General features: G+C 54.2%; 1 protein-coding gene across 1 annotated transcript; it reads right to left on the bottom strand.

Moving 5' to 3' along the window:
* Positions 1–6,408: 6,408 nt before the first annotated feature.
* On the bottom strand, positions 6,409–13,034 carry LOC128917999 (tektin-3-like). The gene is made up of 7 exons (XM_054221809.1): positions 12,456–13,034; positions 11,817–11,900; positions 11,108–11,178; positions 10,683–10,826; positions 9,589–9,811; positions 8,217–8,371; positions 6,409–6,625 (listed from the first exon to the last, which is right to left on the bottom strand). Exons 1-7 carry the CDS (start codon positions 13,032–13,034, stop codon positions 6,409–6,411), a joined length of 1,473 nt encoding a protein of 490 aa, XP_054077784.1.
* Between the last annotated feature and the right edge of the window lie 11,648 nt (positions 13,035–24,682).

The following is a 24,682-nucleotide window of genomic DNA, read 5'->3' as shown; positions in this document are numbered from 1 at the left end:
TGCTAGGGAAGACAGTCTGGGTTAGTCCTGCCTCAGGCAAAGGCAAACCCATCCGTGGGATTGCTTTTGCCCAAGGACCTGGGTGCACTTGGTGGGTGATGCGGAAGGATGGGGAAGTCCGATGTGTACCTCATGGAGATCTGATTTTGGGCGAGAATAGCCAATGAATCAGATTGTGTGCTGTTAATTGCTAAGTAACACTGTCACTGTATGTCCTCATTGCTATCAGTTGTACTACAAGTAAGGCACAGGGGTGATGGGATAAGAACTGATCTCAGCAGCCGGCGCCCAGCAGTTTCCTCAAGATCTACATCTTCAGCCTACAGACTGCGTGCATGAGCCACACCAGGTGCACCAGTCACAAGCTCCGAAAAATACAGCATGCAACAGACCAGCACCACCCAGCATCTCACCTGCCCTGAGAGACTGTTCTAACAGATGGAGCCCAAAGCCGTGGATTAAAAGAACTCAACGGACACTTTGGAGGGATGACCCATAAACTAAGGGTATTATATGTGTGTATATATATATATATAACAGGGGAAAGTGGTGGCAATTCATTGGAACCTGCTGGGCATGGCATAGATGGTATGGAATAAGGGGTGGATAATGTCCTGGTTCCGGTGGGGATAGGGTTAACTTTTCCTGGTATTCCATGCCATGTGAGCCACGCCCACCCTGAGCTGCCGGGGGAGGGGACAGGAAGTTGCTGCTTAAAAGCGGGCTGGGGCGGCCCGGGTCCGGCCGGCGAGCGGCGAGCGGCGGGGGGAGCGGCGGTTCCGTAATCGCGTTTGTATATTCCCCTATCCGTGTTGTTGTTGTTGTTGTTGTTGTTTGCCTGTTCCCTTTGCTGTTCTATTAAACTGCCTTTGTCTCAACCCAAGAGTCTTGCCTTTTCTTACGATTCTTCCTGTGTTTGGAAGGCACGAGCGAGCGACACGTGGTTCTTTGTTGCCGTCTGAGGCTAAACCACGGCAGGGGAGCACTCACCGCTCGTGGAGGAGGTCAGACAGTGGAAGACGCTACCGGAGGTGCAGTTCTGCCAGAGGTCCGCCGTGTGCCCGCCGTTCACCAGCCATTGCTGCAAAGAGACGCAGCCCCGTGAGCAGCGCCCTGGCAGGAGGGGGCAGGCAGCCGTGTGCCCCCCGCCAGGGCTTCGGCACCCAGCAGCCCCAGGGCGTACCGGCCGGGGGCTCCCAGGCACATGCTTTTCCACAGAAAAGGGGTTTGGAAAGGAAATACTGATAGTTGCTTTTAGCCGCTTTCACCCCAACGGCAGAAAAAACACAGAAGCTCTTTATTCTCTTTAAACACGGACCAAGTCCCGCGGGGGACGCGCGCTTCCCTCCCCTCTGCCGTCCTCGCCCAGCGCCGGGCCGGGCTATTTGAATGGTTCCACGTGATTTCTAATGACTTGCAAGATTTATTTTTTTTTTTAACGTCTTCTACTACTATGACCACCCAGAAAAAAAAAAGAAAAAAAAAATTAAGGGAAAGAAGAACCTGGTGAAGCAAGCCTGGAACTCACCAGCTCTACAAAACTGCTGCCTTAAAACCAAGGCAAACCTCTTCCTAAGTAGATGACGTGTTAACTGGGCTCTGGACCGAGAACGGTGCTGGGAACCCTCTGTGCAGCATCCAACCCTCCATCTTCCCACTGCTTGCACAGCTTAAGCCTTGAAAATCGCCAGGAGGAGCCCATGCGGGCGGGGAGCGAGAGGCTGTGCCCAACGCACAGCCCCAAAGGAGCAGAGCTGGAGAGCAAAACTGCTGGTGCTGAGGAGCCAGTGCCCAAACCAGTCCCGTTTCAAGGGGTTTTGCTCAGACTGGCTGTACTGGTCCTGTGGCCTGAAGCCCGTTAGCAGGTGGAGCTCCTTTATGAAAGGGGAGCGCGGCGTCACCCCCACCGAGGGTCTTTTGGGTGCTCTATGATGTGACATGGGGACGATGAGGAGATGGGCTTCAACAGCCCTCTCCTCTGGACTGATGGGGATGTCCTGAGCACCCGCTGCCGCACACAACCAAGCGACCCCCCCCATTACACCTGACTGACCCACCCCCCCAGTGACACCTGACAGCACAAATACGGAAAAGAGCTTTCTGTGCGAAATTCTCCAAAATCCCACCGTTAGGAAGACCAGCAGTCGGCAAGTACTAATTCTTGCTAAAAGCCAGGCTGGAAAATAAACCAAAAATAAAAACACCACCTTCTGGTTTTGCCATGCCATAACCCCCCCGCCGGCCGCTCCCTGCCTCGCTGGTACCCCGGTGCCGGAGGAAAAGTCCGTACTTACGCTAACGATGGTGGAGACGAAGAGGAGCACCAGCACGGTGACGTGGAGCACGATGATCCCCAGCAGCAAAAGCAGCATCTTGGCGGCCCGGATGCCCCCGGGATCCCCCAAGCTCCCCCCAAGCCCGCTCACCGAGGGGCTCCCTCAGCCCCTCTCCTCCGAAGGGGGGGCTCCCATCCCTCCCCCCGAGGGCAGCATGCTCCTCGGCAACCCCGGCGGGGGGGGTGGGTGTGTGTCTATCTCGGCACATCTCAGCCGAGGGGCTACCCCGGCCCCCCTCCGCCGGGATGGAGGGTCCCCTGCCCACCTACCCATGGGGACCACCGGGGGTCATTCTGCCGGCCCCTCTCCCCAGGGGGGGCTTTCCCTGGCCCATCTCCCCTGGCGACCCCCGCAGAGGACGGCTGGGGGAAGGAGGGGGAGACACCTATCTAGGCGCATCTCCCCCCGGGTTGGGGGGGGTGTTCTTCTCGACCCATCTCCCCTCGACACCCCCAACAGGGGCTTTCTTTGCCCCTCTCCCGCCCCGGGGTGTGTGTGGGGGGGCTTTCCCCAGCCCATCTCCCCTGGCGACCCCCGCACAGGGTGCGAGGGGGGGGGAGCGTCTATCTCGGCCCATCTCCCCCGACAGCTACTCCTGCCCCTCTTCTGCAGGGGGGGTCTCCTCGGCCCATCTCCCTCCGGCCCCCCTAGCAGGGGCTCTCATTGCCCTTCTCCTCCCAGAGGCGGGGGGGGGGCCGCTTTCCGCAGCCCATCTCCCCTGGGGACCCGCGGAGAAGGAAGGACGGGCTGCCCTGAGCCCTCTCCCTACAAGACCCCCGTAGGGGGGGTGTCTCCTCGGCTTATCTGCCCTCGACACCCCCAGCAGGGGCTCTCATTGCCCTTCTCCCCCGGGAGCGGGGGGGGTGGGGGGGTCTTTCCGCAGCCCATCTCCCCGCGGAGAAGCAGGGAGGGGCTGCCCTGACCGCTCTCCCTAGAGGACCCTCGCAGCGGGGGGACGGGGGTGCGCTCCCCGCTCCCTCTCCCCTGTGGACCCCCCGGAGGGTCTCTCTGGCCCTTCTCCCCATCGGGAGAGCCCTTCCCTTCCCTTCCCCTTCCCCTTCCCGGCGGAGCCCGCAGCAGCCGCCCCCCTCCCGGGCCGGGCCGTACTCACGTCGCGGCGGAGCCGAGGGGCGCGGGGCGGCAGCGGCGGAGCGGAGCGGGCGGCGGCGCTGACAAGTTTCCCCTTTAACCGGGGCCACGGCCCCGCTGGCGGCTGCGGGACGGGGAGGGCCCTGCCGCGGCGCCCGGCCGCTCCTCCTGTAAATGCGGCAGCGCCCCGGCCCCGCCAGCACCCACCCCCCCCTCCGCCGGCCCCCCCCAGCCGGGAGTCACTCCCTGCCCCATCCCCGTCCCCCGCACACAGGCGCGGCCGATCCCGCTGGCTCAGCGGGGGGATATTTTTATTTTTTTTTGGGGGGGGGGGCACCCCACGGGATGGGTTGCCCCCCTCTTTGCTTCCCCAGCGAGGACCCCCAGCTTCCCCATCGTGGACCCCGCCCCCGCCCCGGGGGGGCTGTGCCGGGAGGCGGCTCTGCCCCGTTCCGCTCTCCGGAGCGGCCGCGGGTGGGGGGCGGGGGCGGGGGGCGCAGCACGGCGGGGTGCGGGGCTGTAGGAAGCCCGGGGTGCCGGAGGCGGCCGGTGGCCGGCGGCTGCAGCCGCGTGTGTTGCTGAGCAGATAAGTGAGTTCTGGTGAGGGCTGGCAGGGCGCTTCCCTCCCCCGGGGATGCTCGGGGAGGGGGACGCGGTCAGCGAGGAGGTGACACGCAGAGGACAGAGAGCTCCGCTGCACCGGGTGGCCCCCCACGCCCCGGCGGAGGCGGTTCGTGTAGCCTCAGCCAGGGATCCGTGGGGCGGGATTTGGGGAACGGGCTGTGCTGCAGTCGGGGGCAATGTCCCCTCTGGTTTACACGGTGCGGCTGCGGCCAGGAAAGTGACACCTCTGCAATTTGCTCCCGCGATGGGCAATGGGATTCTGGCTCCGGGGGCTGGGGCTTTTTTGAGCGCTTGAAAAAGCCAGATCCTGTGGGACTGAGCAACCTTTCACTAAATGGAGATTTTCCGAAATGCTGGAGGACTTAGGTGCTCGGAGCGGTATATATTTCATTTTTATTTTTTTTTATTTTATTAATATTTCATTAAAGTAATTTAGTCCCTTCTAAACTCCTAATTCTCTTTCTTTCTCTCCCTCCTCTCCTTGGGGGTGGGGGAGAGCATCTATCGTTCATCTCGCCGGCCCAAACCACGATAATAATTCTATAAAAATACAGAGAGAAATAACTCTCTAAATAAGTCTTTCCAGCTGAAGGCCTGGGGGAAGGCTCTCTTTCATAAAAGCAATGAGTTTGGTTTTTTTTCTTTCTGACCGCTGATGCTGTTTTGGGAATTCTCTCTCCCTCAAGCCGGATAATATGCCTTACTTATGCAATATCCTGTTAACATGTTTTGTGGCAAGCTTTGATTTCACCCAAATTCATATCAGACTCCTCCAGGACATTCTCTCATTCTTCTTTTCTTAGGCAACAAGAAGAGGTATGGCCCTTGGATTACTACCCATTCCTGTTCTCCCGTGTGGGTGGCAATGAAGCCACAATGCGTAATCCAAGGGGTCTCGATCATAGGATCATAGAATGGTCTGGGTTGGAAGGGACCTTTAAGATCATCAAGTCCAACCATCAACCTAACACTGCCAAAACCATCACTAAACCATGTCCCTCAGCATCCCGTCTAGCCATCTTTTAAGTACCGCCAGGGCTGGTGACTCAAACACTTCCCTGGCAGCCTGTTCCAATGCTTGATAACCCATCAAAGGAGACTTCAGGGCCTTGGGACGGTTGGTAAGGGAATCTGGGAGGCAGGTTGTTTTTTCCTCTCCTCCCAGTTGCGGGCAATGACACTGGAAGGAACAGGTGGGACCAGCCTATTAATACGTGGCTCCGTGGCCGGTGTGACCAACACCATTTTGGGTTTTATGGTAATGGGATGGCATACACGGCACCAGGCTTGCTGGTGTCAGATGGGGTTCACCTCTCATAGAATCCAAGACTCACAGAATGCGTTGGGTTGGAAGGGACCTCTCAAGGGCATCTAGTCCAACCCCCCTGCAGTCAGCAGGGACATCTTCAACTGGATCAGGTTGCTCAGAGCCTCATCCAGCCTGGCCTTGAATGTCTCCAGGGATGGGGCCTCCCCCACCTCTCTGGGCAACCTGGACCAGTGTCTCCCCACCCACCTCCAAGGGGGAAGAGGGTCTTTGCTCAGGAGGTAGCGGGGCTCATTGACAGAGCTTTAAACAAGGCTTGAAGGGAGAGGAGGACAATATTGGGCTGTCCCTGTGGGATGAGATGCCAAGGTTGGAGGGACAGGGTGCCAGCGAGGGCCTGTTCCTCTGAGATGCGCTGGTGACGCTGCCTCACACTTGAAGTCTTGGAGAGATGAGCCGGGGGCTCCTGAGGTCACAGGAGGCAAGAGGGAAACACCAGTGCAATACCCCAAAGGAATCAAGGGGTGTTCCTGGAAGAAGGTGGTATTTGAAAAGTCATGGCATCAGGTGAAGTCCCCGGGGACTGGAAAAAGGGAAACATTGCACCCATTTTTAAAAAGGGTGGAAAGGAGGGTACGGACCTGTCGGCGTCACCTCTGTGGCTGGGAAGGTCATGGGGCAGATCCTCCTAAAAGCCACGCTAAGGCCCATGGAGGACAGGAGGTGATTCGAGACATGGCTTCACCCTGTGCTTTTTCCACATCAGTCTCCAATGGAGGAGGACACGACACTTTTTCTCCTAAAATCACAGACCGAATGGGTAGGAATGAATCCCCGTGGGTGGATTTGCTCTTAGTTGCATCCAGGATATTTTCAGTTACTTTCTGGCACACCGTGAAAGAGCAGTGGAAAGAGAAAAACCAAAGGGAAAAAAAAAATACTCCTGGTAGACCATGTGACATGCAAAGCGATAATTTAATTTCTACCCAGGCTTCTATTAGGAAGTGGAAGTTTAATCATGTACTATTTAAAGCATATTGGAAAAAACTGATAACTCCGGCAATGGATGCCATGGGGTGGGCTGAGCCCAGCCTAGATGGGACCCAGCAGCCGCGCGGTGCTGGGAAAGGTCTTGCGCATCCCCATACACTTCTCCTCGTCGATGAACAGGGAGTTGGCTTTGACGGCCAGGTCGTGCTGCAGGACGGCCTTGGCGCGAACCAGCATTTGCAAGGTGTCCTGGCTGTCTCTCAGCTGCTGCTGAAGAGTCTGCACCGTCTCATGGATGTCACGGACCTCGTTGACAAGGCTGGAAAACAGCAAGGAGCCCTCATTAGAAGTCCCGTCACGTGGGTGGTTTCTAGCATGGCATTGCTGATGGGCCCCTGGGGCATGGGTTTTCCCCCTTCAGTGTGCTCAGACTCACTCGGACCCCCCCTGTTTGTGGCAGATCCATGGGGAAGCTGAGGGCAGAGCTCCTCGGGGTCTCGGCGAGGAGGAACGGTGAACGTCTGCTCAAAGGCTTCGGCAACGCGCAGCCGCGTCTGCCAGAGCAGGTGGTGCCACCAAGCAGAGGGACGAGCAGCTGTCCTTTCCCGTTCCTGTTTGGTTTTGTGGCTTTCTTGGCTCCCCCTCCTGGATTTCCCCGTGCAAGGGTCCTCCCCACACCCACGGGTGCACACGCAGCGAAAGAGGACAGCTGGGAGAGGCTAAAAGCGAAGGTGAAACAAGTGGAGGATGGAACAAAGGATGGCGTGAGAGATGGTAAACAGGCTCTGGGGCTGGGTTTAAATTGCTTTGAAAAGGCTTCCCAGGGAGCCTCACCCAGCGGGCTGCCAGGAGGAGGTGTGAAGTTCAGGGTGCCTGATCCTCCACAGCCCCTCGGGGTGCAATGCCAAAGAGCTCCCTCTGTCCTTGACAGGATTTCCAGTGTCCCCAGGGGAGGTGAGCACAGCCCTCACTGCTTCTCCGAGTGGTGCACAGAATCCCAGGCTGGTGGGGGTTGGCAGGGACCTCTGGAGATCACCCAGTCCAACCCCCTGCCAGAGCAGGGTCACCCAGAGCAGGTGGCACAGGAACGCCTCCAGGCGGGTTTGGGATGTCTCCAGAGACGGAGACTCCACCACCTCTCGGGGCAGCCTGGGCCAGGGCTCTGCCACCCTCACAGCAAAGAAGTTCCTCCTCATGTTTAGGTGGAACTCCCTATGCTCAAGTTTGTGCCCGTTACCCTTGTCCTGTCCCCGGGCACCACTGGAAAGAGCCTGGCCCCATCCTCCTGACACTCCCCCTTTCAGTATTGATAAGCGTTGAGAAGGTCCCCCCTCAGGCGTCTTTTTTCCAGCCTGAAGAGACCCAAATCCCTCAGCCTTTCTTCACAAGAGAGGTGTTCCAGTCCCCTCATCCTCTTGGTAGCCCTTTGGTGTCCCCTCTCCAGCAGTTCCCTGTCCTTCTGGAACCGGGGAGCCCAGCACTGGACACAGCACCTTGCACAGCAGCTGCACCCTTGGGGTTACCCAAAAGGAAGGACCTAAGAGCTCTCAGCATGAGCCTGTTGGAGAGTAAAGGGCTTGTCCTTCAAACCTGAGCCCATCCAGCCGCCGGGAAGCAGGCAGGAGAGAAGACGGGGTTGACGCAAGTAGGAAAAATCCAGCCCCTCATGGGGTGGCATCAGGCCGCCCCCGGCCATGGGGTACAGCCTCCGTTGTGGGCGCAGAGCTCTCCCAGCACCCAAAGGCTGGGATACCCGCTCATTGCTTTTGATTATGTCGGTGCACTTCTGGAAGGACTCTTTAGGAAAAAAAACCAACCCCCCATGATTAATTTTGTCATCCAGCGATGCTCCCCAGTGCTACCACCCGTGAGCCCTCGAGGTCCCCGCCGGCCCCGCGCTCCTGCCTTACCGCAGCTGGGCAGTGTCCCGGCACAGCTCCATGTTTGGCCTCCGAGTGCGCTCGTCCAGCCGGGTCTGAGCCACCTTTAATGGAGGCCCCTGGTCCCTAATGGCCTTTTGGATGGCTTCTATATTCCTCTCCGTCTGGAATATTTCCTGCACTGTCTGGCGTAAGAAAGAAACACATGCATAAATTTAACAAATATATTCTCCAGCGGCAACGGGATTTCCCTTTTCTGCCATCCATCTGCAGAAAAAAACCAAGTTCAATTAGCAGACCCCGGGCTCAGACTGCTCTCACTCTGCCATAGATGGAGGCACAGATCCAGCAGCCGTTTCTCTGCGGGGAAAAGCCTCTCTTTGCTCTTGCTGTCACATCAGAGGAGGTTTTGGAGCAGTGATGGATCTACTGAATTACCCGCTCCCCAAAATTACTGCTTGCAGGAACTGATCGTCCATCACTAGCAACTAACAGAGGGCAGGTTTTTGGTGGATGCTCGCTGAAGGATGTGGCACCAGCCCGCAATGCTGCAAGCCCAGTTTCTGCTCGGTTAATCTGTGCCGAGCACTTTTCAGGCAGCTTTCCATGAGAGCCAGTGGTGCGAGCCTGCTGCCCATGGCTGATCTCCACTTCATCTGCTTGGTGGAGCAAACACACCGATACCTGTGCAGCAACCACAGAGTGCTGAGACCGAAAACACGTCCTTGGAGGAGCAGCAAAGCTGCAAACCCCACAGCAGACACCCCAGCAGAGTCCCAGTAAAGACCTTCTGCAGGGCAGCCAGCGCCTCTGAAGTAACTAGCGCTGATGCAAGTAGCGCTGGCATTTTCTGCTGGAAATCCCTGTGCTAGCAGGCTGTCAGCTGGGATGAGCAAAGGGCAGTATCCCTTGGGATGAAATTACACTGCCAACTCATCCTGCTCCAAGAAGAAAGTCCCCAAGAAAGCTGGGCAGGGGCTGTTTGCAAGGGCATGTAGCGAGAGGACGAGGGGCAATGGTTTAAACTAGAGCAGGGCGGGTTTAGATGAGACATTAGGGAGAAGTTCTTTGCACTGAGGGTGGTGAGACCCTGGCCCAGGTTGCCCAGAGAGGTGGGGGAGGCCCCATCCCTGGAGACATTCAAGGCCAGGCTGGATGAGGCTCTGAGCAACCTGATCCAGTTGAAGATGTCCCTGCTGACTGCAGGGGGGTTGGATTAGATGGCCTTGAGAGGTCCCTTCACACCCAACACATCCTATGGCTCTATGATTCTAAATGATGCTATATAAGCTTCTTGTGGTGACCATTCCTCTGCTGGGGCCAGGTCTGCGTGGAGGGTCGCGCTTTGGAGGTGTCACCGGGAAGTGACAGTGTCACACCAAAAGGGAGGGGTTCAGGCTACCTTGGCCAGGTGGGTCTGAATCTTTCTCTTGGCATCGGCCGTCTCGGCGATGCGGTTGGTGAAGGCGACGTTCACGGCGTTGAACTGCCGCCACATCTGGCTGTCCGTCACCGCCAGCAGGTTCTCGATGTTGTCCCGCAGCTTGGCGGAGGCCGCCCGCTCGCTCTGGGAGCGGAGGATGTTGTCGTTGGTGAACTTGGCCCAGGACTGCGGCACCGAGATCCTGGCGGGGAAAAGGAGAGGCCCCCGGTAAGCTGGATGTGGGCAGGCATGGACCCTGCCTGGGAGCAGCGTGGATTCACTATAGCTTAAATCTACACTTTTAATTGGACTGTATGTCATAGTTTAACCCCAGCCAGCAGCCAGGACCACGCGTGCGCTGGTGCAGTTCTCCCCCTCCCCCCCAGAAGGGAGAAGAGGGAGAAAAGGAGGGGAAAGGGAAAGGGAAAAACTCATGGGTGGAAATAAGGACAGTTTAATAGAACAGTAACACAAACGAACAATAATAAAAATAGTAATAATAATAATAATAATAATAATAACAATAATAATAATGACACAAGTCACTCTCACCACCCAGTGAACTGGCACCTTCCCGAGCCCCGACCGCATATTCCCACCCCGCACCAACCCCCATTTATATCCTGAGCATGGCATCTATGGTACGGAATATTCCGTTGGCATTTCCCTTGTTCTGCCTATGCTCCTCCTCACTTCTATGGGAAGCTGAAAAGAGTCCTTGAAAAGTATAAACATCGCCTGGCAACAACTAAGACACATCTTTGAAAATATGCATAAACTTAGTGAGTTGTTTCAGCAGAGGTGCTCAGCTGAATTAATTGGCAGGCTGATCTCTCAACCCCTGGTAGAATGTTTAATGAGGTGGGACTGGCTTTCACCCTCTGGATGTTTGGCATCCAACTGTCATCAGAGGGTTGTGCTCCCTTTCCGGGGAGCGGAGAGAAATGACCGCTCTGAGGGAGGTGTCTCCAGGCCGGATGGATCTGGGTTGGGGACAAGCAGCTCCCTGCCAGGAAGAGGCACCGCGTATCCCGGCGACAGCTTGCTGCTGGGGACCGACAGCGTGCACTCACGTGGCATCGACCTGCTCCACGCCTCGGTAGTAACTGATGCCCTGGGAGGTGTTCATCAGGTGGTGGCACCTGTCGTCAATCCGGTGGGCCACCTGCTTGTTGGCCAGATCCTTCTCCAGATTCTGCTGGGCCACCCGGTTGGACCTTCAACATGCAAACAGCAGCCATCGGTGGGGACGTACGGGTGGAATGGCTTCCTCCCCGTTCCACTCCCCACAGGAGCTCCCGGCCCCCCACGCAGCTCTGTCCTCCCACGAGCATCACCGCCCGCATGCCATGGAGCCTCCATGGGCTTTACGCCTGCGGGGTGTGGGGAGAGACAGGCTTCTTCTGGGGGTTCACATCTGCTGGGGTTCTGCTGGGGCTCTGCTGTGACCACAAATGCACATCAGCCCTACGACATGAGAGAAGGAGCTCCTCCTTACGTGATCTGGGCTTTGACCTTGTCCAGGAACTGCTGCATCTTCTCCTGGCATGACCTGATGACATCGACCTCCTGGGCAAAGGCAAAAGAGGACCCCATCAGTGTCCATACTCACTCGTCCTGGTCACACTCCTCCCCTTGGACCTCTCCAACCCTGCACACAGCAAGAACTTGCCTGCTTGTCTTCCTGCCCAAAGCAAACAGGCAGGAAAACTCGCCCAGCGCCCTGGAGGGGACAGAAGGGTGCTGTGGCTGCAGCCACGGCCTTTGCGTTCCCTTTCAGGGTGGGTCAATAAGGATTTTTTCACCTTGACCTCAGTGTCAAGCGGTGGTTAGTCCCACTGCACGGACAGGGACACATCCTGGTGTGGACAGGCAGAGTGGTTCCCTGGACCACTACACACCTCCGTCCCCAGATCAGCACCTGCCCTTTTTGCTCCCAAAATGTTTTCCTCCCCAGGAGGAATCCCATCCGTACGGGACAAGAGGCGATGGACTTGACTTCGGTGTAAATGCCCAGGCTGAATTTCTGAGACACATTCAGCTCCACCGGAGGAAGTGTGTTGCTCTCAGCTCACTTGACTTCAGCACAAACCCATTGCCTTTGTGAAGCTCCGGCTGCTGGAGGCAGGTGATCAGTGCTCCAAATCCCATAGCTTTGAAATCCAGTAAAAATAGCTTCAACGCATGATCTGAGTTACCCAACTTACTGTTAAGAGCTGTTCCTCCACGTTGTCATGGACCAGGTCGATGCCCATCCTCTTCTCCCGGTGAAGTAAGCACTCCTGAGCGACCTGTTGGGGACACGCCATCACCGCTGGCTGCAGGGGCAGGGCTCTCTATGGGGACTGTCCCCATCTCCAATAATGTAAGAAAAGAAACTCTAGGTGGGCACGGAGATGACAAGAGGGGAAAAAAGTGCCCCGGGACAGCTGGTTTTGCTGACAAGGAGCAGCCGAGCTGCAACATCAGCATTAAACCATCATGAGGGAGCAGACGTGTCCCTGGTGCAGCCACAGCTGAAACGGGGGACCTGTGTCAGCCTTGATGCCCACCTCGCCAGAGCCTCGTGGTAAGACATGGGCTTTTGTCTCCCAAACTGGGATTCTGGATGTACGGCTTCTAAAAATATTGAGTTAAGCAAACGCTGCTCTGACGTGCTCAGCCTGTGCTGATAGGGGATCCAGCAGATGGCAAGGGGGGTTTGGTTACTACTAACTTAACTAATGGCCTCAATAAAAGCTTTCTAGACATTCTGGAGCTGCAGTGAAACTTAATGAGACGTTTGAAGGGCTGCAGATGTTTCAGCAGTAGGCTACAGCTTGCAGCGCGCCAGGACGGGTGCTTACCCGGAGAGGGGCCTCCGCCTCGGCCAAGGCTCTCTCCAGCCTGGTCTTCACCTCTGTGAGCGCGTTGGTCTCCCCGATCACCTCATCTAGCTCGTGGCAGAGCTCCGATTTCCAAAACGCGATGTCATTGGTGCGCACTCCCAGGTTTTTGGTGCTTTCTACTTGCGTTTTCTTGGTCTGCTGGTATTTGTGGTCAATGATGCGGGAGGTATCGGCTCTCAGGCGCTCCGCGTTCTTCTGGGAGGTCTCCGACTCCCTGTAATTGGTCACGTTGGACTTGTACCAGTCTTCAGGGGTGTAGCGGGTGAAGACGGTGGTTCTGGTGGAAACAGATGGAAGCTTCTCGCCGTCGGTTATCCCCTGGGAACTCTTGGAAAAGGCAGCCAAAGTTGGTTTGCTGGCAGCCGTTTTGTAGTAGGTGCTGGGCATCCAGGGGAGGCTGTAGCTCTGAGGCAAGGGGCGGTAAGGAAATCGGTTCTTATAGCTTGACGCCATGGTGTGGATGGCAGGGAGAAACCTGGTGGGTATGGCTCTGGGATGGGCGAACTTTGCTGGTAAGGGAGAGCCGACAGACTCCATGCTCCACCGCTGCTATTCGTGTGTCCCGTCCGTGTCCTGCACAGAGGAGGAGAGAGAGGACAACCTCAGCAACCTCCTGCACTTGCCTTACTTCTTACAGCAACACCCGCAACTTCAAACACAAACAGCGATGCACAGAGCGCCCTCACAGCGCCTGAACAGGCCTAAACCCCTTGAAAACAAATCCCTCCTGACAGCATCCCAAACATTTGTATATAAAAGCGTTTGACTTTGTTGTTAGTGTCTAGCATCAGGTCTTGGAATGCGGAGAAAGACAAATCACGGCCGTAAGGAGAATGACAGATACCGTGCCTTCCTTTTCCTTAAATGTGTCAATCCAGTCAAACTGGAGTTGCTCCTTCTCTGCTGTTCCTTTGTTTCTTTTGGCTGGCGTATCTGCTGATCTTCTGATACTCCAGAGGTCATTTTCTCTGTAAAAGTTCCATTCCCAGTCCCGAGAGCTGCGTCCCTTTTGGACACACATCTGCTACTGGCCCAGCGTCATTTGTGGGTGGGTGAGGGACTCCATCCTCACCCCCTCTATCTTCCCTTGCCTTAAATGCTGGAGTGAGGAGCCTGCAGGTGAGCTGAGCTTTGCAGGACTATATCCAAATTTGACCCCCCCACACCCCTATTTCAGCCTCAAAAGAGGGGCCGCCTCTTGCCTTGCAAAGGAGGAAAGGTGTCGATGGCTCACCTGCTGTAAGATCAGTGTGTGTGGGAAGGAGATGGCCCACAGTCTTTTCAGAGCGCTTGGGAAACACCAGCCTTGCAGTAGCCCTAGGAGGAATGGCCACACATGAAGATTTTGCTACCAAGAATTGCATATTGTCCTCTCCAGCTTGAGGCTGTCAATCGATGGTTATGAGCCATATAACGCAGGGGGCCACCAAACACACCTCATCTGAGGACAAACACTCCGGAGGGGTACGTGGTGCTCGGTACGAAGCTCTTGTGAGGTTACAAGTGTCACCCACGGGCAGGAATAAGTCCCTGAATACGGCTGTTGTAGCCAGCCTGACGTGTCCTTCCCCTAACACCGTCCCGTCCCCACTGCTCCCAGCCTGGCTCGGAGCCCCAGGGGAAGACGAGGACACGGGTGTGCTACAGCAAGATCCCTGATGGGAGTGGCTGTGGGACAGGCAGCGGGAAACTCACACCCTCAAATTTAGCAAAAAAAAAAGCTTTTGCAAACACGACCCTCCGAGGCAGTTTGGCAGAACCGAGGACGAAATGTCTGCGCTCAGGTCCAACAAAAACCACCGTGTGTGCCGCTTCCCACAAACCGCTCCCTTCAGCCCTTTTCTCCCGGCTAGGGATAAATGACGGTGCTTTCCCTAGCTCCGTGCCGCTTTATACCTGAGAAACAGCCTTGGGAGGGTGGGAGGCAGCTTCCCTGGCTCCCACCCCCACAAATAAACTCTGCCCTTTCAGACACTGACAGACACACGTTTAGGAAAGGGAGGGAAAACCCCTTGGGAACGGCCCAGGGCTACTTTTCCCTGCATTTCCAGCTGAAATAAATGCCCCTGCATCCCCCTTGGGATAAGCCATCCCAGGGCGACACTTTGTGCCACCCCTGAACACGGACACAACGACAGGAGCCCCCGACCACCTCATCTGGGTACATTTAGAGGACAGAAGAGATATGGAGGGGGATTAGGAGAATGACCTGTTTTTTTCCCTCCCAGTTCAGGGACATACGCACCCTGCAGAGGCTTGGGGGTGTGCGGGGGGGGCTGCTACTCAGTGCTGTGCTGTCAGGTTGGGTGGCAGCACTGCCAGACACTGCAGCATCCCCAGTGCCCTCTGTGTCACAGAACCAGGGCAGCGTTGCCGCTGGCGCAGGGTGCTCAGTAACCGGGTTCTACGCGGGCAACTCCCTGCAGCCGCTCTGGCAACCTGATGCAGCTGTTGGGCAACGCATTGCTGTGGATGGGCAAGCCGGGGCCAGCCCTGGGCAAGAAAATACCCTCACATGGCATCCTAGATCCTGCCCTGGACAACCTACTGCCCTCCATGGGCAGGTTTTGCAGCGCCTGGGCATCCAGGTGCAGCTTTTGGGCAGCTGTTGAGCGGCTTAGTCATATGATTTGGTTTTAGGGAAGTGGAATAATTACTAAATTGGCCAAGAATACAAAAACACAGCATTGTTCACACATGAAGGAAAGTCCTAAAATCCAGAGGCTTCTGAGGTAGAATACAGCCGCAGCTGGCACGCGAAGAATGCAACATCTGTGATTCCCTGTACTAGGTTGTTTGCGAAACTACACGAGGGGTGGAATGGAACCGTGTGGAGTTTTGCAGGACGCAAAAAAGGATTAGACACAGTTAAATTGGGCCTGTTAGAAACTTCTCTACCTTTGCCTTCCTCTAAAACTACCAACATCCGACAGTACCCACTGCCTGCAGCGGCACTTGCAGGAGCAGACGGGGTGGCATCAGATTTAGAAAAAAGAAACATCATTAAGAGCACTCACTCGCCTTATAATTCACTGGTGTGGCCAGTAAAGAAACCAACCGGGCAATGGCGTTTCACAGTAGATTACCGAAAGTTAAATGCCAACACTGCACCCCTGACCGCTGCGGTTCCGAATATCGCGGAAATTGTGACAATGATAAAAGGAGCTGCCCGTCCTTGGATGGCTGCCTTAGATGTAAAAGACAGGTTTTTTATGATTCCCCTCCTTGAGCAGGACAAAGCGCGGTTTGCATTCCCGTGGAAAGGAGCCCAATATATTTTAACCGACTTCCACAAGGATACAAGCATTCCCCCACCATTGCTCCTAATGCTTTAGCTAAAGTGCCATCAGCGATTCCTGTTTCACAGGGATGCACGGTATACCAATATATTGATGACATCCTAATAGGGGGAGAGAGCCAAGAAAGTGTACAAGACATGATGCAAAACATCCAAAAAACATTATCGGATTTAGGATTGGAAATTCCAGACGCAAAGTGTCAGGGACGTGCAGAGGAAGTTAAATTCCTGGGGGTCTGGTGGATTAAGGGAGCTGCTTCTGTCCCTCAGGATACCCTGAAAAAAATAGAGCATGGACAGAATCCTTCCAGCACGAAGGAGTTACAGCAAGTTCTGGGAACTTTAAGTTATTGCCGTAAACACATCCCTGGCTTTTCCATCATTGCTCGCCCCCTTTATTGTTTGCTGAAAAAGGGTAGATCCTGGGAGTGGGCTGAACAACATACTAATGCACTGGAATTGCTAATAAAGGAGCTAAGGTTATTCCAACAACTTGGCGCCATCCCTCCAACTGACCCTGTCCATGTGGAATGGGGCTTCAGTGAACATGGTTCTCATTGTAACTTGTGGCAGAAGGGACCAGCAAGACCGGAGAGACCATTAGAATTTAGCTCTCACTCCTTCAATGATACTGAGAGCAGATATTCAGACCTTGAGAAGGGTTTACTGTCCCTGGTGCGAGCATTGCAACGAGCAGAGCAGATAAGGAGAGAACAAAGCGTGGTTGTTCGGGGCCCTTTTCGTCTCCTAGATGTGGTCCGTCAAGGGACAGCACCACCAGCCGGCATTGCCCCGAAACCCACAGTTCGAAAGTGGTATGCTTATTTCGAAGGCATTAATGAAATCACGCCAATCTCTGAAGGCAGTGTTAAAGTATCCAAGCTCCAGAAGGATATAGATGGTGCCCTATTGTTCCAATCCCCACCAAACAGACCATCTCCAATCCAAGAAGCACCTCCTCTGAAAGAAGGCAGTGATCTTACAGGAGTGTGGTTTACTGATGTGTCGTCTCACCGTGAGAACGATAAGTGGAAATACAAAGCCGTAGCACTGGAAGTAGCAACGGGGGAAAGAGCAATTGAAACAGGAGAAGGTAGCGCACAAGTAGGGGAACTCAGAGCTGTCCTACTAGCTGCACGACATGGGGCTACTCACATTTACACTGACTCATATGCTGTTTTTAAAGGAGCCACTGAATGGATCGAACTCTGGGCAGCCAACGATTGGCAGGTGAACAGAGTCCCAATTTGGGAGACAGATAGTTGGAAGCAACTGTTAGAAAGAGGAGGGCAGAGAGCATTGCACATTGGTTGGGTAAAAGGTCATGATCGTTCGAACTCGATCACTGCTCAGTTCAACCAACAGGTAGATAGCCTCACGCGGCTGCAACAAATTGACATTGTAGATGATGGTGGGAAAGGGAACGCTTAGTCGAATGGTTACGTGTTAAGCGTGGCCACGCAGGCCGTGCTGATGTGTATCAGGAAGGACTAGCCCGGGGGTGGCCTGTATCAGCTGAACTGTGCGAACAAGTAGTAACTGCCTGTTCACAATGTCGCCTACGGCTCAATAAAGATCATCCGAGTAAGGCGCCTCCCTTACCCATTCGGGACAAGAAACCATTGTGGCATTCCTGGCAAATTGATTGTATTGGGCCCTTGAGATCATCAGGTGAGAAAAGAGACATCCTAGTAGGAGTGGAGATTATCTCTGGCCTCACTATGGCCACCAGCTTCAAATCAGCTACCGGGGACAACACAGTGAAAGGCCTACAAGGGTGGTACAGCACCCTTCCCCTTCCTGAGGCAATCCAAAGTGATAACGGTTCACACTTTACCGCTTCGGTGGTACAAGATTGGGCCAAAGAAGAAGGCATTCGATGGGTATTTCATACTCCCTATTATCCTCAGGCTGATGGCATTGTTGAACGCACCAATGGATTGGTTATGCGTTTTGCAAAAACTCATGAACCTGGTTGGCATTTGCGATGGGATGATGCCACCTATCAATTCAATAACGGAGTGGAGATGGCTGTCCTAGAATGAAAGCTTTCTGTGTATCTGCCAATATCATCACTCCAAAAGTTCCCAATGAACCAGGAAAATACCTAGGACAATTTCACCCTGGGCAACCTGTGTTAGTGAAAATGCCTCAAATTGGCACAGTACCAATGGTGCTAGCTACTCCCCAAAATCCCCATGCATGGGAAGCCAAAGACTGTTCAGGGAAGATACACCGGATCAGCACCCGGTGGATCTCGCCCCCTTTTTGACCCCGTCGCTCAAAGAAGACCGAGCAGATTCCCTTTTCTTTTGTGTCTTACAGGAACCTTAGATGAACTGTACGTGGACAGACAAACTGTTGCCACCTCACAACGACTGAAGAGAGATGTGACTGGTATCTTAGGAACAGGACTGGGAGTCTTAAATAGTATAGATACTTGCAAAGAAACTAGTCACAACTACTAGTGATCTAGACAAGTTAAAACATCCTCTACAGTCCTCTCGATCAGCATTGGGAAATCACCAATGGCTTTTATTGAATATATTGCCTCAGTGGGAAGAAACAGGTGAAAAGGACCATCAGCTGATCACAAATGCACTTGGTACAACCCAAAACAATGTTTCTTTGGCTCTTAGTTGTACCCAAGCCCAACTGTGGATGCAATCTATGACAGCCACAATCATAAGGGAAGGTGAACAAGGCACCTTGCCCACTGAAGTCCAAAAAGTAATATGGGATAACGCAATTGAGTTTGAGAAAAAATTTCAATCCTGGTGGTATCTGGTTAATTTCCCCTACGATCCCACTGAGAGCAAGGCCACAGCTTTTGTCTTAACGATACGCACTGCCTCGGTGTACACCATATACCCAGTCATCGCCCTGGGGTTGAATCACCATGGAGCCATACTCCATCCGGTAGAGCACAGAGCGTGGGCACAACAAAATGAGAATAAATGGCAAACTGTTGATGTTGCAGCATGCATTTCATGAGATCAACAAGGATTCATTTGTGAGAGTAATACTCTCAAGGCACAAGACATTTGTCTTGACACCAACCAGAATGTTTGTCACTTTGAGATACATCCCGATGAAACCCCAGAAACTGTGCTTGTATATATTGGGAAAGGGTGTGTTTGCATGAGGTCTCCCTGTACTCTTGTATTCATAGATGACACAGCAGTAGATAGAAGTAATCACTCAAATCTTTGTGTTTGTAACTTTACTAATGTCATTGGATGTGACTTCAATTCTTCAGCTCCTGTTACGTCTTTTCAATTGCTACAATCTAATTACACGTTGATTCGAGATTTGCTGCCCACCCCTATCGGAATGAATCTCTCACTAGTGAAGAAGTTGCTGCAACACGATGAATTGAAGTGATTGTTGAAAGAGGCCCAAGAAAATGGACAAAGAATTCTGATTACTGTCCATCGTGATGTTGAAGAAATACACCATGTACTGGAAAGGGTCAAGAGAGATGGGGGACAGGAATGGTGGGACAGCCTTTTTGGATGGTCACCAACAGCTACAGGACTTTTGAACAAGATGCTCCATCCTGTTGTCGTTTTACTAGTACTCACTGTATTGTGCTTTGCTTTGACAGTTGTTTTGTATGTTCGACTTCGGATTGTGATGAAAAGCTTAACTCGCTTAATCACCCCACAAGGTGTATTTGCACTTGATATCCCTCGCCACAAGAGGACATGTGATATTCCCCATCAGTATTGAGTATCGTGGAGCTTGAGTGACGGTAGTCACGGGGTGGATTATGTGGAAGAATTACTAAATTGGCCAAGAGTGCAAAAATACAGCATTGTTCACACAGGAAGGAAAGTCCTAAAATCCAGAGGCTTCTGAGGTAGAATACAGCTGCAGCTGGCACGCGAAGAATGCAACATCTGTGATTCCCTGTACTAGGTTGTTTGCAAAACTACACGAGGGGTGGAACGGAACGCACTTGTTCCGTGGCCTTCCCTTGTGACGAATAGCAGATATGGGGATGAGATGGTACTACGGAACAGATAAGCGGCCTACACGCTACCCGAGCCAACATTTCGTCAAATGTTGATGAAATGCTGTCCTTTGTGCGAACTTTGCTCACTACAATGTACCAAAACACACCTCCATCCCGGAGACTACCCGCCCCCCGAGGTGCGAACACTCCTCCTTGAGTACTTTAATCATACTAAAAGTATGTATGACTAAAGTCACTCAAACTCCACTTTGAAGACAAAAAAATAGTCTAAAAATAGCCCAAGAGAGAGGGGATGCCAGGGAAGACACCATCGCAAAGAATTCCATTGCTGATTTCCGGGATCAGTCGATGGGCTGAGCCTTTCTTCCCCCGCATAGGGACGCCTTTGGGTAAGACTTCGATGACACCGAGTACTTTCTCGGGGACTTTAGAAATTTCTCTAGAGGATCTCTACCCTACATTTATAGCCAGGCTGTATCGCTTATAATTTTGTCGCGCGTTTTGTATACTTAACAATATCTTTATTTGCACGTGCTTTGCAGAGAGTGTATTTATCACCGGCAATCGTAAAGAACCTGTATATCTGTTGTTTAAATAAACCGCGCTGTTTAAGTAGCCAGTCATTTCGCTTTCTCACTGAATGCGACCAAAGACTCGAGAGAGGCCGTGCTAGATCAAGAACACGACTAGACTGAAGGTGCAGCCCACTATTAGTGTATCCAAATCGTAATAGTTTAATACATATTAAAGGCGATTGGACTGATAGTGCTGGATTGGGCATCACTCAGAATTGAAACCCAGCCGCACCTGGCCTCCCACTTGGGTGAGGAGTGTTAGAACACAAGGGGGTTTCTCTTCTGCCAAAACCGCTTGGCCCCTTTTCACGCAACAAGGTAGTCCTGCAAGGAGCAGGGAGATGGACTCGATGATCCTCATGGGTCTCCTCGACTTGAGACGTTCTATGATCCTATGAACTCACGGCCCCCAGTGGGCAACCGAGTGCCACCCCTGGGCAAGTCAGTGCAGACTGCGTGCATCCTAGTGCCTTTGCTGGGCTACTTGATCCCTTGCCTGGACAACCCCCAGCACCGTCAATGGGCAACCCAAAGAGCCCTTGGGCATCCAAGTGCCCCCCCTGGGCAACCAAGTGCCACCCCTGGGCAAACTGGTGCCCTCATTGGACAAGGCGGTGGCAGCGGTGGTGCTGCTGGGCCAGCCCGTGGGCGAGCAGAGGGCTCGCTGGGGCAGGCAGGTAGACCATGGTGGGGGTGCTGGTGAGGAGATGCACGGTGTCCCCAGCAGCCCCACCACGGCACAGCCTCTCGCAGCACCAGGGCACCGTGCACCAGTGACACTGGGAACTTCTCCTGGGAGAGGGTCCTTCCCCACTTATTTCAGGCTTTAGCCTGAGAAAAGGCATTGGAAGAGGAGGAGCCCAGCCCAGCCGGGGGTGGTTAGCACAGCTGCTCCGGCTAACCCAAGGGGCTTTCTCTCCAGCTTCTGAAAATATCCATCAAGTCTGCTGCCATGACCTCTGTGTCCCGCTTTATCCAGAGGAAACATTCTCATTGGCTTCATTTTACCGCTTTAGATGAACTGTGAGCTGTGTGAATGGCTCGTGCCAGGCTGACACCTCTGTCTTCTCATTGCTGTTTTCCGTCGCCTCTCCTTTTCCCAGCTCTTGCAGCTGCGGACTGAATCACAGAATCATAGCATTGCCCAGGTTGGAAGGGACCTTTCAGATCGACGAGGCCAACCATCGACCCAACACTGACAAAAACCATCACTAAACCCTATCTCTAAGCACCACGTCTGCCCATCTTGACATGTGACAAGATGTTTCCTCTTGTCCCATGGCCTGTTCCTTGGGAGAAGAGACCGACCCCCCCTGGCTACCCCCTCCTTTCAGGGAGCTGCAGAGAGCGAGGTCTCCCCTCAGCCTCCTCTTCTCCAGGCTGAACACCCTCAGCTCCCTCAGCCGCTCCTCACCAGACTTGTGCTCCAGACCCCTCACCAGCTCCGTCGCCCTTCTCTGGACACGCTCCAGCCCCTCAGATTGTACCAACATGTTTTACAGCTTCTCGTGAGCGCAGTGACACCCTGCCCCAGCGCTCCTGCTTTCTGTGCGCACACACACATGGAGCCGGCCTCCACGGGAAAGCCGTGCCTCTGCTGCCAGAGATCTGACAGAAAAGATGGCTCAAACTCTTTTGCGTATACAAAGGTTTTCTTAGGCAACAGGAAGAGGTATGGCCCTTGGATTACTACCCATTCCTGTTCTCCCGTGTGGGTGGCAATGAAGCCACAACACGTAATCCAAGGGGTCTCGATGATAGGATCATAGAATGGTCTGGGTTGGAAGGGACCTTTAAGATCATCAAGTCCAACCATCAACCTAACACTGCCAAAACCATCACTAAACCATGTCCCTCAGCATCCCATCTAGCCATCTTTTAAGTACCTCCAGGGCTGGTGACTCAAACACTTCCCTGGCAGCCTGTTCCAATGCTTGATAACCCATCAAAGGAGACTTCAGGGCCCTGGGACGGTTGGTAAGGGAATCTGGGAGGCAGGTTATTTTTTCCTCTCCTCCCAGTTGCGGGCAATGACACTGGAAGGAACAGGTGGGACCAGCCTATTAATACGTGGCTCCGTGGCCGGTGTGACCAACACCATTTTGGGTTTTATGGTAATGGGATGGCAAACATGGCACCAGGCTTGCTGGTGTCAGATGGGGTTCACCTCTCATAGAATCCAAGACTCACAGAATGCGTTGGGTTGGAAGGGACCTCTAAAGGCCATCTAGTCCAACCCCCCTGCAGTCAGCAGGGACATCTTCAACTGGATCACGTTGCTGAGAGCCTCAGGCAGCCTGGCCTTGAATGTCTCCAGGGATGGGGCCTCCCCCACCTCTCTGGGCAACCTGGGCCAGTGTCTCCCCACCCACCTCCAAGGGGGAAGAGGGTCTTTGCTCAGGAGGTAGCGGGGCTCATTGACAGAGCTTTAAACAAGGCTTGAAGGGAGAGGGGGACAATATCGGGCTGTCCCTGTGGGATGAGATGCCAAGGTTGGAGGGACAGGGTGCCAGCGAGGGCCTGTTCCTCTGAGATGCGCTGGTGACGCTGCCTCACACTTGAAGTCTTGGAGAGATGAGCCGGGGGCTCCTGAGGTCACAGGAGGCAAGAGGGAAACACCAGTGCAATACCCCAAAGGAATCAAGGGGTGTTCCTGGAAGAAGGTGGTATTTGAAAAGTCATGGCATCAGGTGAAGTCCCCGGGGACTGGAAAAAGGGAAACAATGCACCCATTTTTAAAAAGGGTGGAAAGGAGGGTACTGACCTGTCGGCGTCACCTCTGTGGCTGGGAAGGTCATGGGGCAGATCCTCCTAAAAGCCACGCTAAGGCCCATGGAGGACAGGAGGTGATTTGAGACATGGCTTCACCCTGTGCTTTTTCCACATCAGTCTCCAACGGAGGAGGACACGACACTTTTTCTCCTAAAATCACAGACCGAATGGGTAGGAATGAATCCCCATGGGTGGATTTGCTCTTAGTTGCATCCAGGATATTTTCAGTTACTTTCTGGCACACCGTGAAAGAGCAGTGGAAAGAGAAAAACCAAAGGGAAAAAAAAAATACTCCAGGTAGACCATGTGACATGCAAAGCGATAATTTAATTTCTACCCAGGCTTCTATCAGGAAGTGGAAGTTTAATCATGTACTATTTATAACATATAGAGAAAACTGATAACTCCGGCAATGGATGCCGTGGGGTGGGCTGAGCCCAGCCTAGATGGGACCCAGCAGCCGCGCGGTGCTGGGAAAGGTCTTGCGCATCGCCATGCACTTCTCCTCGTCGATGAACAGGGAGTTGGCTTTGACGGCCAGGTCGTGCTGCAGGACGGCCTTGGCGCGAACCAGCATTTGCAAGGTGTCCTGGCTGTCTCTCAGCTGCTGCTGAAGAGTCTGCACCGTCTCATGGATGTCGCGGACCTCGTTGACAAGGCTGGAAAACAGCAAGGAGCCCTCATTAGAAGTCCCGTCACGTGGGTGGTTTCTAGCATGGCATTGCTGATGGGCCCCTGGGGCATGGGTTTTCCCCCTTCAGCGTGCTCAGACTCACTCGGACCCCCCCTGTTTGTGGCAGATCCATGGGGAAGCTGAGGGCAGAGCTCCACGGGATCTCGGCGGGGAGGCACAGTGAACGTCTGCTCGAAGGCTTCGGCAACGCGCAGCCGAGTCTGCCAGAGCAGGTGGTGCCACCAAGCAGAGGGACGAGCAGCTGTCGTTTCCCGTTCCTGTTTGGTTTTGTGGCTTTCTTGGCTCCCCCTCCTGGATTTCCCCGTGCAAGGGTCCTCCCCACACCCACGGGTGCACACGCAGCGAAAGAGGACAGCTGGGAGAGGCTAAAAGCGAAGGTGAAACAAGTGGAGGATGGAACAAAGGATGGCGTGAGAGATGCTAAACAGGCTCTGGGGCTGGGTTTAAATTGCTTTGAAAAGGCTTCCCAGGGAGCCTCACCCAGCGGGCTGCCAGGAGGAGGTGTGAAGTTCAGGGTGCCTGATCCTCCACAGCCCCTCGGGGTGCAATGCCAAAGAGCTCCCTCTGTCCTTGACAGGATTTCCAGTGTCCCCAGGGGAGGTGAGGACAGCCCTCACTGCTTCTCCGAGTGGTGCACAGAATCCCAGGCTGGCGGGGGTTGGCAGGGACCTCTGGAGATCACCCAGTCCAACCCCCTGCCAGAGCAGGGTCACCCAGAGCAGGTGGCACAGGAACGCCTCCAGGCGGGTTTGGGATGTCTCCAGAGACGGAGACTCCACCACCTCTCGGGGCAGCCTGTGCCAGGGCTCTGCCACCCTCACAGCAAAGAAGTTCCTCCTCCTGTTGAGGTGGAACGCCCTATGGTCA

The sequence above is a fragment of the Rissa tridactyla genome, chromosome 15 (assembly GCF_028500815.1).
Source record: "Rissa tridactyla isolate bRisTri1 chromosome 15, bRisTri1.patW.cur.20221130, whole genome shotgun sequence".
Classification (NCBI taxonomy): Eukaryota; Metazoa; Chordata; class Aves; order Charadriiformes; family Laridae; genus Rissa; species Rissa tridactyla.
This window is presented reverse-complemented; position numbering and strand designations above follow the sequence as displayed.

Bases quoted from the DNA above. Each gene is read 5' to 3' on its own strand.
- LOC128917999 (XM_054221809.1), bottom strand. From the start codon at position 13,034: ATGGAGTCTGTCGGCTCTCCCTTACCAGCAAAGTTCGCCCATCCCAGA. The intron at 10,827-11,107 runs GTAAGGAGGAGC...TGCATGTTGAAG, and splicing joins AAGGTCAAAGCCCAGATCAC to GTCCAACCGGGTGGCCCAGC. The intron at 8,372-9,588 runs GTAGCCTGAACC...TTCTTACGCCAG, and splicing joins TTCAGACCCACCTGGCCAAG to ACAGTGCAGGAAATATTCCA.